This window comes from Trichoderma harzianum, assembly GCF_003025095.1.
Source record: "Trichoderma harzianum CBS 226.95 unplaced genomic scaffold M431scaffold_7, whole genome shotgun sequence".
Lineage (NCBI taxonomy): Eukaryota > Fungi > Ascomycota > Sordariomycetes > Hypocreales > Hypocreaceae > Trichoderma > Trichoderma harzianum.
Window position 1 is genome coordinate 17890 of NW_020209255.1, and position 15461 is coordinate 33350.

At 26.4% G+C, this 15461-nt stretch overlaps 1 protein-coding gene across 1 annotated transcript; it reads left to right on the forward strand.

Moving 5' to 3' along the window:
- Nucleotides 1-625: 625 nt before the first annotated feature.
- On the forward strand, nt 626-15210 carry M431DRAFT_5840 (hypothetical protein; the record flags this gene model as incomplete). Its single annotated transcript, XM_024921520.1, has 5 exons — nt 626-657; nt 712-904; nt 964-1147; nt 10841-10858; nt 14732-15210. 5 exons carry the CDS (start codon nt 626-628, stop codon nt 15208-15210), a joined length of 906 nt encoding a protein of 301 aa, XP_024773198.1.
- Between the last annotated feature and the right edge of the window lie 251 nt (nt 15211-15461).

Genomic DNA, 15461 nt, shown 5'->3' on the forward strand with positions numbered 1-15461 from the left:
TATTGAAGTGCCAATCCTCTTATTTGTCCGTCAGTTGGTGCCATAGGCATATACTCTGTTGCTCCTGTCCCCCAGATTCCCCGCAAACTTACTCACATCAAACCTAGATCCAGAACCCCACGTTTCCCCGGAATGAGCTACCAGTCATATGGCTTTATTTTGCTCAGTAAACTCTTAGTTTAGGTTTAGGCTGGGTGGTGTAGACGAGTGGCTTTTCTTAGGCACGTCTGGTCATATTTTTGTGTCGGCGCCGACCGGCCCAGGGCCACCAAGTTGAAGGACAGCGGCCCGGAACGGAGAGCCTCTACATATTTGGAGTGAATATCTCAGAAATGCATGATGAAGAATAGTTTGGTGATAGACAAGTGTAGTTCCGGCATATCCGGCTCGGCTGATGGTATAAGAGAATACGGTTAATTTCGGTTTGCTACAGAATAGGAGATTTGCCACTCCGGTGGTTATTCTCGGCATATACGTGACGATAGAATGACCTACTGAATCGTATATAGTTGCTGTGAAGGAATGTATGAAGGCAATGTTGATGAATGTTGTCAGTGAGGTTGTCTGGCCCATTGCGGAAGTATAGAACTCAGACGGCTACAAATTTAAAGAAACGTTGCACAAAATGAAGCCCTACCCATTTCAATTCAACAGCAGGTCTTCGTCAAAAGATGGACTAAACAGATCTACGGAGTCTAATCATCTTTGTAGGGGGCGAATACCCTCTGTCCAAGCATCGCAGCTTCGGGCTATGATTCGCGAAGCATACTCGGACCCGAGCAAGATTCTCGCTACATGCTGCTCTGACGATGGACTAGGATCACGCCTGGTCGAAGAAGCTGGGTTCCCGTACATATTTTTGGGTGGATTCATGGTCGCGTCTAGCTTTGGACTACCAGATACTGTCAGTTCATGATTTTAAAGTGTGATGAAAGTGAGGCGGCTATGCTAACAACATAAAAGGGTTACATTGCCTTCCAAGAAATGGTCAGCCGCATTCAAGAAGTCAAACGACAAACTACGATTCCTATCATAGCAGATGGAGATACTGGATACGGTTCTCCTGTAAATATTAGGCGCATAGTCCAAGGTTTCGCCATGACGGGTGCAGCGGGTATCATGATCGAAGATCAGACTTGGCCGAAGCGTTTGTTTATTTATTTATTTATTTTATTATTAACGTCCACTAAGTAAGCTAGTTATATAAGTCCTTATCTAGGTACTAAGACGGTAGGAGCCGCTGAGTTTAAATTAGGTATTTACTATATTTTAATATAATAAAGGAAATAAAGAGGTATTAATTTATTTTATATATTTATTTTTATAGGGGGGGGGGCTATATAAGCTTATTTCCTTTATTAGTTTTTAAAAATTCTTATACTCTTTATTATTAAGGAGGTATTAAATATAAGTAGTTTTAAAGTATACTTTTTTTTTTAATATATTAAAGAGGAAAAAAATTATTATATAATACTTTATAAAATATTTTTATATCCTTAGCTTTTTATATTTATAAATAAGCTTAATATTATATTTAAATTTTTTATAATATTTTATAAATTTTTTATATTTAAACTTTTTAATTAATAGCTTATATAAAATTAAATATAAGAAATATAGATTTAAGGGTATAAAAAAAGCTTTATAAAAGCTTTATTTATTAATCTTATATAACTTTAGGTAATTATTATTTTAATTATTATTTTATATTTTTTTATATTTTTTTTTTATTTATTTTTTAATAAAGGTAATAATAAAGTAGTTTTTTAAATAATAAAAAAGTTTTAAACCTTTTTTTACTAATTAATTAGCTTTTTTATTTTTTAATATATTTTTATAGCTTAAAACCTAGGCTATTTTTATAATTACTTATAAAAGTAGTTTTTAAGTAATTTAATATAGCCTTATATAGGCTTTTTAAAATAAAGTAAAAGTTAGCTTTAATATTTTATTTACTATTATTAAGTTATTTAAGAAAAGTAAAATTTTTTAAATATTTAGGTTTATAAAAATATATATTTTAATTAGCTTTATAACTTTAAAAATACTTACTACTTTAGTATTATAAACTTTTATATTAATAAAAAGGCTATATATTATAGTTTTTTTAAAATTAAAATATATAATAGCTTTTTAACTAATATTACCTTATTTATTTTATAACTTATTTAAGTAAATAAAGAAAGTAAACTTAAGGAGGCTGTTAAGTAGTTTTAGGTATTTCTTTATTACCTTTAACTTTAGTAAGCCTTTAAAGTCTAAGCTTACTTAAACTACTTTATTATTTTTAGTAAATAAAAAAAGTTAAATTATTTTTTTTACTAAAGCTATAGTATATTATAATTAGGTAAAAGAAACCTTAAGAAGAAGTTTTTTATTAATATATTTACTAATTAAGTAATTCTTATTTAAATTTATAAAGTAAGCTATTATATAAAGTTTAATTTATATTACTTATATTAATACTAAGGGGATTTTTAATTTTTTATATATAATAAAAAAGTTAATTATTTTTTATATAAGGATAACTACTTTAGCTACTGCTTTAAATAGAGGTTTTAAGATTATAGTTAATTTTATTAAGTTTATTTCTACTTATTTATTTAGGTTTATTATACTTTATTTACTTTTACTAAGTTAAAAAACCTTTATTTTATATAAAGTTATAAAGGTAATATAGGCTTTAGCTACTATAGCTATTATATTTAGTAAAGATTTTTTTTATATTTTATTTAAAAATCTTAAGAAATTAGCTACTTTAAGGGTTTTTTTTTTTATAATTTTAAGGTATTTTTTAAAAAAGAGCTATAAATTTAGGTATATTTTTAACTACTAAATTAAATCCTAGGGGGCTATAATTTTTCCTTTAAAGTTTATTTTTTTATTATATATTTAAGTTTTAGTTTTATAAAAGTATATAAATTTAGCTTTATTTAAGTTAAAGAAAATTATATTTTTATTACTTTAGTTTAAGGTATTTTTTAATTTTTACTAAAGCTTTTAAGTAGTTTCTTTAGTATTAACCTTTACTATTATAATATTAATATTATTTATATACTTAAAGTAGGTATTAGGATTATTAAGCTTTAGGCTAAAGGAAAAATAAAGTATAAAAATAATAAAGGAAATAAAAGACTTTTATAGAACTTTATATTTTAGCTTTATCTTTAGGAAGGTAATCCTATAGCTATTTTAAATAAAAGTTTTATAATTACTTATAAAAAAGTTAACTTATTTTATAAAAAGGGGGGGTTATTTTTATTTCCTAAGTTTATATATTAGGTAATTATATATAATAATATTAAATATATTAAAAATATTAAATATAAAGAGGGAGATAATAAAACCTTAGGCTAGGGTAATTTTAGTATTATATAGTAAGTAAGTAATTAAGTTTATTATAAATCTTTTTAAAAAAGCTTTAAAATATTATTTTAATAATATTTTATATTTTATTACTAAAAGGAAGACTTTTTTAATTAAAAGTCTTTTAAGGCTTTTACTTATATAAAAAAGTAAGGAAATAAGTTTATAATCTTTATATATAGTATATACTTTCTTTAGCTTTTTAAGTTTAGGAATAATAATAATTTTTATATTTTAGAAAAGAAGTAGGTAGTATTTTATTATTAAATATTTATAGAAAAGGTTAGTTATATATTTACTAATAGTAAGCTAAGTAAGCTATAGAAGGGTAATTAATATACTATTTATATTAAGTATAGTATTTTTTAACTTTATTATAGTTTTTTTAACCTTTAGCTTTAATATTATTTAGTTTTAGTAAATATTTTTATTAATAAAAAAGTCCTCTTCCTATAGATTTAAAATATCCTCTTTTATTATTTTTTACTTAAGAAGTTTATTTTTAAAAAAAGTTACTTTTTTATAAAATTTAAAATATTTTTATTTTTATTTATTAAGGGGGGTAGTTAAAAATAGTTTATTACTTTACGCTACTTAGCTACTAATTAAATATTCTTAGTAATACTAGCTTTTATTATAATTTTATTTTAGTAAGCTTATTTACTATAATATATAAAGTTTTTAAAGGTTTTATAAACTTCCTTTTAAGTAAAGGAGTTATTTACTACTTTTTTATAAGCTTTATAAGCTATTTTATACTTTTTTAACTATTATAGTATACTATAGCTATTTTAGTATTTAGTTTTACTAACCCCTTTTATAGCTTATTTAAAAAAGTCCTATAGGGCTTTAGTATATTTATTAAAATTATTTTTTAATAATATAGTTAGATTAACTATAGAGAAGGTTTAAGTAAAAGAGTATATAAATTAGCTAAAGTCTTTTTAATATTTTAATAAAATATATTTTTTCCTTACCCTTAGGGTTATTTTAAAGGACTTAGGTAGGTTTATAATTACTATATAATAATTTAATTTTATATTAAAGAAGTATTTAATTTTAGTTAACGTAAGGTAATTTATAAAAATTAAGTTAATATACTTTTTTAAGTATTAGGTAGGTATATTTATTAAAGTTAAAAGGAGGTTATATTTTTTTACTTATTTTATAATTTTATTACTTACTAGGTTTATATTTTTACTTAATTCCTAAAGTTAATATAAAATATTAAAATTACCTATAATAATTAAGTAGAGGAAGGGAGGGCCTTATTTAATAAAGGTTTTTATAATTAAATTTACTAAAGCCCTTTAGTAAATATTAATAATAATATAATTATATACTTTTACTTAGTATATATATTTATTTTTTAGGCTTAAGGAAAAAAGTTATTTATTAAAAAGGTTTAAAAAGATTTTAATAAATATAAAAACTAAAGGTTTAATATCCCTTTAACTATTTAAAAGGTTATATACTTAATATTTAAAGTAATTTTTAATTTACTTTTTATTTAATACTTTATTTTATTAAATATAAGGTTCTTAAATTAGTATAATATTATAACTACTTTTTTATATTAGTAATAAAGTAATATTTTAATATAAACTACTTTTTTTAATATTAGCTTAAAAGATTTTAAAGCTAGTATTTTTTTAATAATTATAGTAAGGTTTATTATTTATAAATTTATATTAAAAGGTTTATTAATTTTAAAGGGGGTATTAAATATATTTTTATTACCTTTAGCTTCTTCTTTTTTATTATTTAAGCTAGTTATATAAACTACTAACTTAGTAAAGGAGGTTCTTTTATAAGGATTTTCTTTATTTAAATTAACTTTAATAATAATCTTTTTAACTAAAGCTTAAGAGGGGAAGGGTAAAGCTAAGCTAAAGATTAATAGCCTTATATAGGGGTCTATTTAAGTTTTTAAATTAGATATTTTTTTAATATTAAGGATTAAAGTAGGGGTAAATTTAAGTTTAAGTAAGTTAATTTTATTATATTTTTATTAGCCTAATTTTTAAATTACCTAAAGTTAGGCTTTAGTTATTTATACTTTTTCTTTATTTTTAATAATTAATTTAGTAAAGTACTTTAAAAAGTTTACTATATAAGGGCTATTATAGTTAATATACTAAGGTAAAGATAAATAATTAACTATAGTATTATTATATTTAAAAAATAATTTACTATATTTATAATATTTTTTAATCCTAGTATAATTCTATAGATTATAAAATTTAAAATACTATAAATACTAAGTAACTTAAAGGGGCTAAACCTAAATTTCTATTAAAAGGGAGCTACTAAAAAGTTTAAAGCTAGGTTTAATATTTTTATTAAAAAAAATAAAGTAATTATATATATTAAAAAAAATTTTAAAGTTAGCTTTATAATAGGAGATAAATAAGCTTTTAGCCTCTACCTTAGTATATACCTCCTCTAAGATTAATATATTTATAAGGTAGGTTTTACTTATATTAGTATATATTTTTAATATATTATATATAAAAAAAACTTTTTATAAATATACTTCTTTAATTTTTAAATTATTATTTTCTACTATTAACTAAAGTATAATAATTTTATTTTTAATATTTTAATTTTTATTTTTAAAAGTAAAGCTTAATTAAATTTTTTAAAAGTAAGTAATATTTTTATTTATAAACTTTAAAATCTTAATTAGTTCTTATTTAACCTTAATAGTTAATAGCTTTTTTTATATATAGTTTAAGGGGATTTAAATAAAAATATAATTATTAAAGTTTTCCTTAAGTTTATGTTACGACCCAACCTCTTATGACACCATAAACAGGCATCCCGGAATATCTGTCGGACCGTTCCAGCCAGTCAAAAGAAGGAACGACTGCGCAGCATCGTTCCTCCCGAAAAGGAACGACTGAGCCGTGTCGTTCTAATATAGGAACGATAGTTAACTAACGTTCTAAGCGTATACAGGAACAATATACTATATCGTTCCCTAAGAAACGACTAAATATATAAGATTCAATTCTCTACACTCTTTAGATAACTTAGATAAACAGTCGTTAATAAAGCATTAAGATTAAATATAGACTAAATCTTTATTATATCTTACTAGCTTTATAATTATATCTACTTAAAGCTACTTCTTATCCTCTCTGCTAACATAAACTAATTAACCTTAGCTTATTACCTTAGGAACTTACCCTATACTATTTAAGTATTAGGTCAGGACGTCATACGTTAACGACTTTTGTTTAGAAGGATACCGAGTTCCTTTAAGTAACGAACCATTATAGCTGAGGAAACGAATATTAATATTAAGGGAGTTGCCCTAATCACTAACCCTACTCCTACCCCTAAATCCGTTTAGCTTATGGACGTTAATAGAGAACTCACTTTTACTAACGAGCCTAAATAGGATAAGCTTAAAGGAGACGCTTTAAAGGAATACCTTTAAAATATGTTTTATATTAATAAATAACTCCTTAATATTTTAAATAATAAGAAAAAGAAACCCGAAGGTTTTAAAAAAGAAGATAGAGATATTATAAACCTTAAGCGCCCTGGACCCTTTAATAGAAGTTCTGAGAAACTTTGCTTATTTATTGCTGAACTTTGCTATTATATCTGTAACTTTCTACGAACTTTTATAAAAGAAAAAGCTAAAGTTGCTTTTGCTACTACTTACCTTAAAGGAGTTATTAAAAATTAGTTTTAACTATTTTAGGAAGACCATAAGAATAATAGTCTAACTAATAAGGAATCCACTACTACTATTTAAATATACTTAAGCATCCGCCACTTTAAATAAAAACTAGTTAAAATATTCCTTAACATAGGAGAACAACGAGCCCTGGAAAACAAACTCGTTAACCTTAGGCAAATAGGAAAATACGCGACTTATGTGGTTAAGTTTAACGAAATTGCCTCTTGACTTAGATAGGATACTAAACCCTTAAAGAAAATATTTTATAACGGCCTTAAATTCGAAGTTAAAGAGAAAGTTAATAAATATTAACGAAAAGCTATTACTTTAGTAGAATTTTAATAAAAGGCTGTGGATTAAGATAACCTACTGTTTAAACTTTGTATAGAGAAAGGATAGAAGAACTATAAGAACTATAGCTTCGGCCATTAGATAAATTAAGGTAAGAAATGCTATAAAGAAATTGCTAAAAATAATAGCAGAAGACCTAGAAGAATAAATCTAGATGTCCTATAATGTAAGAAAGAATTTAAGTGCTATAACTGCAGTAAGCCTGGCTATATAGTAAGAAACTATTAAGTACCTAAAAAAGAACGTAAGGATAAGATTCCAGAACCTAGAAAAGAAGTTTATATTATGGATAAAAATGAATAATCCCTTAATTTATTATAATAAGAAGATAACAGCTACCCTTAGCATAAGGAAGAATTGGAGGGAACAGGCGAAATAAGGGAAGAAATAACCCTGCCTGAAACTACCCCTAATTCAGTTAGGAACCTTACGATTAATAACGTAATTTAATAGAACTATAGGTTACTATTTTTCAGAAAATAGTTTAGTAATATTACTAATTTCGTCGGAAGCGAATCCGATGAAATTAACGAACTTATTAAATTCTAACAACAAGTTAATACTTACGACCCTAAGTAAAATATTAAATCCTTTATCTACTAAGAACTCTGAGATAGACTTGTATAATAGCAACTATATAATAATAAATAACGAATTATTGTAAGTCTAGACATAGACGAAATATAGGAACTCCGAGGAAATTACTAACGAATACCCTAAGACTATCCTTAGATTAACTCTATAAACAATAGTTATTATAAGATTTATTAGACAAGCTGTATTACTTATTAATGTCTATATTACCTAAAGTAGAAAATAGAATATAATATATTTCTATAAAGAAATTTAGTAATTCTAATTACGGATCTATATTACAAAGGACACTACGACAGATAGAAGGTTATTTATAAATTTCAGGAACTATATATTACAATTCTTAAACTACACCTAACTGCACTAGAAGAATACAGAAACCGCGGACGGATTAAGAACTGCTTAAGCTATTAATGCATTATCCACTAAACTAGGAAAATCCTTTAATAGTATAACCAGAACGAAGGAACTAGAGCATATACTTTCGGATAGTACTAATAATACAACAAGCCAGAGTATCTTAAATACTAAGAACTTAAATTAGAGGAATAGTATAACGTAGCCTCGGAAGAAAAATAAGTTAAAGGATAATAACTCGTGAACCAGTTGTATAAATTAGGATTTAACTTTAGAACCTATACTAGAGCACCTAATGAACTTCTTTAAAGATACTATGAACTTCGAAAGACCTCTGATAATCCGCAGGATAATAAAATCACTTATAATATATATATTAGATAGATAAGACTATACTATAGAGCAGTAGAATAGATTAACTGTAAGAATTTACACTATAAATTATACATACTATGCAAAATCGAAGACTAATACTTAAAAAACTAGAACAGTCTCTGGATAAAGGGCACCACAAGACTAACAAAGAATTTATATCCCTTAAAAAGGAATATAAATATAATAGTAATAAAGAATAAAGAGTTCTTAAGAAAAAGATTACTTTTACAATAATATAGAATAAGGAACTGCTTAAAGTCTTAGTAGACTCTGGGGCGGATGGGAATTATATATCGGCTGTAACCGTAATACGCCTGTAGTTACTATAGATATAAAAGAAGAAACTATACTAACTTTTTTATAAAGAAGGAAAATAGTTTGATTATAATAATAGATAGGTAAAGAGACGGACTGATTACCTATATCTTAAAGTATTTGGTTAAATTACTCTAGTAGTATATAATATTATTAATACCCCGAAATATAATATTATCCTAGGTATACTATGGTTATGCTAATATAAACCTTCGATAATATAGAGCGAAGGCCTAATTTATTAGTAAAATAATAAAAGAACTCTAACTTAGAAGGAGGATAGAGGAAGCTAAAAACCTTAACTCCTAAAGCTTAAAGAAATCCCTACGTAATAATAATAAAGGCAATTTAAAGCCGCAGAAGCTTAATCCCTAAAAAGGTTTACTAAAGGGAAACGAGACCTATATAAACTTAATTAATTTCTAGAAACTGTAAAAGAAAAACAGAATAATTAAGAAGGAGAAACGGAAGAACCTGTAGACTTAATAGCTAATATCCTGAAATAATATTAAATATTTAAGGCTTTATTCTAAAAGACCTTAAAGAATCCTAATAGGAGTATATAAATGCTACCTTATACTAAATAAGACTATACGATAGAATTAAAGGAAGGAAAATAACTAAAGTACTTTCCGCTGTATAATTTTAACTAGTTGGAACTAGGTACTCTTAATAAATAGATATAGGAATAAAAGGAGAAAGAATACATTAGAATTTCTAACTCCCTAGTACACTACCCTATTATCTTTATCTTAAAGAAAAATAAAAAACTATAATTAGTCGTTAATTACAGATAGTTAAATAATATTATAATTAAAGATCGGACTCCCTTACCCCTAATATCTAAAGCAAGAGATCAGCTATAAGGAGCTACTATATATACTTAGTTAGATCTTACTAATACCTACGGATTAACTTAAATAAAGGAAGGATATAAATAAATAACAGCCTTTAGTACCCTAGGAGAGTTTTACGAATTCCTAGTAATACCTTAAGGACTAATAAATACACCCGTATCCTTTCAGAAAAAGATTAACTACATCCTTCGGAAATATTAAAACAAATTTATTATCGTATACTTAGACGATATCCTAATATATTCTAAAAATAAGGAAAAACATAAGAAATATATATATTTAATACTCTAAGCCCTACTAAATAATTATCTCCTTATAAACCCTAAGAAATATTAATTTTATACCTAAGAAGTAGAATTTTTAAGATATATTATTACCTCTGAAACTATTTAAATAGATTTAAAAAAAGTTACTGTAATTAATAAATAGCTGACACTAACGTTAGTTAAAGAAGTATAAAGTTTTATTAAATTAGCTAACTATTACTAATGCTTTATTTAGAACTTCTTAACTCTTACTTAACCTCTAACTAATATAATAAAGAAAGATTAGAAGTTTAATTAGATAAAAGAAGCTGAATAAGTATTCTAAGTAATTAAATAAGCTATAGCCTTAAAACCCGTATTAGCTATATACAACCCTAAGAAACCAGTAGAAATTAAAACCGATGTATTAAAGTACGCGATCGGAGGAGTACTAAATTAATAAGACAACAAAGGGAAACTTTATCCTATAGCGTTCTACTCCCAAAAGCTTAATAAAGCCAAACTTAATTACGCAATCTACGATAAAGAATTCTTAGGAATTAAAAGCTATCTAAAATAGTAGAGCTAATACTACAGAGGAAGTAAATTTTAAATTAAGATCTTCACCAATTATCGGAATATTACTTACTTTACATCTACTTAGAAGCTATTTAGACGATAATTAGGATACTTTAAATTCCTAAGTAAGTTTGACTATAAACTAATATATTATAAAGGATTAGAAAATAGAAGAGCTAATGTATTAAGCAGAAGAATTAACTACTTTTAAGAAATCCCTGATTATTAAGGCACTATATTACATTAGAATATATAAGGCAATTATAAATAAAGATCTTTTAATATAATCTTTAAAGTATAAGAATATAATAAACTCTTTAAAGAAATTAAGGAGTATGTAAAAGATTAGGAACTATATTAGTTTCTATCTTAGGTTATACTCTAGGATAGATACCCTATAAACGAGAATAAACATTAGGTACCTCCTAAATTATAAAAGAAAGTTATAAAATATATTTATAAATATCCACTGTTTAGATATTAAGGAATTACAACTATGTATTAATAAGTGCTTATAATATATTGATTTAAAAGAATAAAGAAAATTACTGCTAATATTATAGTAACCTGCGATAAGTATTAATATACTAAATATAAAAGATATAAACCTTATGGAAAACTATAACCCCTGCTAGTACTAGAACTACTATAGGAAATAGTTACCTTTAATTATATTACAGACCTACTACCTTCTAGGGAACCTTTTACAAAGGTAACCTATAATAGTATCCTAGTAGTAGTAAATAAATTTATAAAGTAAGTATACTTCCTACCCTACTGGAAATTATACTTGGTAGAAGACCTTGTATATATATACCTGAGAATAATAGCAGCTGATTACGGTATGCCTTAAGAAATCATCTCTGATAGAGGATGAACTTTTGCCTCTAAGTTTTAGTAAGAACTTATAGTAAGACTTAGAGTAAACTATAAACTCAGTAGTGTATACTATCCTAAGACAGACGGTTAGATAGAATAAATAAATTAGATTATTAAGTAATACCTAAGATATTTTATTAATCTATAGTAAAACGATTAGGTTAATAAACTACCTTTTGTATAGTTATGCTATAATAGTATAAAATCTAAATCTACTAAGTTAATACTATTTTACGCTTTATATAAATATACTCCTTTAGTATATAGGCTACCCCAGAAGGGACCTAATGCTAATAAAGCGCAGCTTTAAGCTAAATTAATAGTTAACTTATATAAAGAACTTAAAGTACAGCTGGAACTTATCTAAAAATGTATAGAATATTATATAAATAAGGATAAGATTAAGGGACTAACCCTTTAGGAAGGGGACATAGTTTACCTACTTTGATATATACGAGGCTATAAAATACCAAACATTAAAATAAACTAACTAAACGATAAGCTTAATTTCTAAAAAATCAGCTTATTTAAAATTTTAAAGAAAATCAGTAACGTTAACTATAAATTAGAAATACCAGAAGGTATATAATTAAAATACCCTGTGTTTTATATGTTACTCTTGGAGAAAGTATAAATCGACGAAGCAATAGGAAGACTAATCTTAGATAAAATCATTATTATTAAAGATAAAGAAGAATAGGAAGTTGAAAAAGTTTTAGCAGTATAAAGGAATCTAGAAGAAAACAATAGGATCAAATACCAGGTTAGATAGAAAGGGTATAACCTAATTTATAACACCTGGGAACCTGTCGAAAGTTTTAATACAATGGAAACAATTCAAGACTTTCAAGAAAACTTAGGATTATACTAAAAACTCCTAACGCTGGCTACCTAACAAACAAGATAACCTAAGAAGAAGAAAGTATATAAGTTTCCTCCAATGGTACAAGAGGACCTAGATCTTCGAACTCTAAACCGACGCCTAAGGAAGACTAATTTACGTTATTAGGAACCCCCAACTGCTGCAGGTTATGTACTGCAGACTGCTCGGCAGCTACCTCAGCATCCTCTTCCTCTATACCCCAATAAAACAGCTCCTTACCCCGCTCTTCAGCCTTCTTACGCATTTTTCAAATATACAATAAACGACTTAAAGCCTCAGCCAGCTAAGTCTAAAGCTTAAGTATTTAAGCATTAAGAGACTCGACTTACTCACTAATCTCTTCTTCCTAACGCTTTAACGCTTAACGTTAAGCTAACACTCTTTCTACTAAAGAAATCGTTAAAATACGCTTATTAATAAAACCAAAGAATACCCACGAGAACTCACTACTAAGACACTGTTGCACGATTTTCGCGCTTTTACACAGTTACTACAGTAAGAAGACGCTCCTAATATAATATACAGCAGTTTAGTACAATAGCATTAAGTATAAGGTATATTAGTAGATAAACCTGAAGCAAGTACCTGTTTAGTAAGAGAAACAGTTTCGCGTTTTTTGCGAATAGGTGTAAGACTAGACATGGTGCTATAACTATAAAGGAGGGAAGTTACCTACCTACGTCGCACGCTACTGCCTGAATTAAGTAGCTAGGCCCTGTCTTAGATCTTGAGGGCAAGACTAACAGGAGGGGGGCATCGTATTACGACCCAACCTCTTATAATACTATAAACAGGTATCCCGGAATATCTATTAGACTATTCCAGCCAGTTAAAAAAAAAAACAACTGCGCAGTATTATTCCTCCCGAAAAAGAACGACTAAGCTATATCGTTCTAATATAGGAACGACAGTCAACTAACATTCTAAGCGTATACAGGAATAATATACTATATCATTCCCTAAAAAACGACTGAATATATAAGATTCAATTCTCTACACTCTTTAGATAACTTAGATAAACAGTCGTTAATAAAGCATTAAGATTAAATACAGACTAAATCTTTATTACATCTTACTAGCTTCGTAATTACATCTGCTCAAAGCTACTTCCTGTCCTCTCTGCCAACATAAACTAATTGACCTTGGCTTATTACCTTGGGAACTTACCCTATACTATTTAAGTATTGGGTCAGGACGTCACAGTTTATTAGTTTTATTTATATTTTTTTTTATTAATAATAGGGGCTAGCCTTTTACTACCTATAGAAAAATACTTTAAGTTATTAATTCCTTTTTAAAAGTTTTTATTATAAGTATTTTTTTATAATATAATTTATACTTATATAACCCTAGGGTTTTTTTTAGCTTATTTTTTTAATAAATATAAAAGCTCCTACTATAATAAAAATCCTAATAGTATTTAATTTATTTTTTTTATTATAAAATATATTAGCTAATATTATTTTAGTTAATTAAATAGTTTTTTTTTTACTACTTAATTTTTTAAGGTTTTTAAACCTTCCCTTAGGGTTAATATAAAAAGTAATAAAATTTTTAAAAATAATATTTAAGTATAAGTAAATTTATTTTACTACTACTAAGGAAAGCTAAAAAATATATTACACTAAGTAAAAGTTAATAACTATAGCTATATTTAATATTATATTTTATTTAGCTTACTATTATATATTAATTTTATTAATTTAGTTTATAATTTTATTTTTAATAAAAGATTTTCTTTTTTTATTTAAATTAGTAGCTTTTTTTATATTATTAAAAATAAAAATAATAAAACCTTTTAAAGTTATTTATACTATAGTTACTATTATTATTATACTTAGTTTTACTTTATTAAAACTAAGTAAAAGTATTTTATTTATACTAAAGGTTTTTCTAAAGTAATTTTTTTTTTAAAGGTAAAAGGGAAGACTATAACTTCTCTTATTTTTAAGCCTAAAGAGGTTACCTCCTTTAGTAATTAAAAAGCTATTACTAATCTAGGGGTAATAAATTTTATTTTATTTTAGTTATCTAAAGGGTTTATAAATATTTTTATTTCTCTAAGGTCCTTAGATAAAACCGTAAATAAAAAAATTATAGTTGTTTTATCTAATAGCTAGTTAAACGGGTGGGAGTTTTTAGTAGTTAGGCACCTAAAAGGTGGGGTACCTGTAGATGTAGGAGGGAAGCTTGACTTGGCCGAAGCGATGTGGCCATACTAAAGGGAAATCTGTAGTGTCCAGGGAGGAGGCCTTCGCACGAATCGAAGCAGCTGTGGATGCCCGCAATGAAGGAGTCGATATTGTTATCAACGCTCGCACGGATTCTTTAATTCTCGGATGGGACGAAGCAATTTATCGCGCAAAGAAGTTCATTAAGATTGGAGCAGACATGGTTTTCCTAGAGGCTCTTCCAGATAGAGAGACGATGAAGAAGACGGTTGAGGCCCTTAATTTCCCCGTCATGGCTAACATTATTGAAGGTGGCTTGACAGATAACCTCTCACCTGAAGAGCTTGGCAAAATTGATTTCTCAATAGTTGTATATCCCTTTACAATGGTGGCAGCTAGGGTCAAGGCTGTGAGGGAGGCATTGGAGTCTTTGAAAGCGAGTTTCACAGCTGGGGCTCCTCCACGTATCATGTCTGCCGGAGAAGTCTGTGAAGCTGTTGGCTTCAACAAGTACTGGGAGCTTGAAGAGAAGTATAAATATTAGTAATATCAATTTTAGTTGTCTAAATGATAAAAGGGCTGTGATTCACAGAGACCTGTAGAAATGGTATTAAGAATTTCGTATAGATATGAATGTTGTTACCATTTAATATGGTGGTGTCAGTAAATTCCGTTCCTGGTTTATGATGAAGCTGGCTCAAGATTATGAGCTGTTCTCTCAGAACAGAAGATCTCAGATGAAGTATACTAACTTATTTCACTCAGCCCTCCTTATGATATAAGAATGCAACAAGA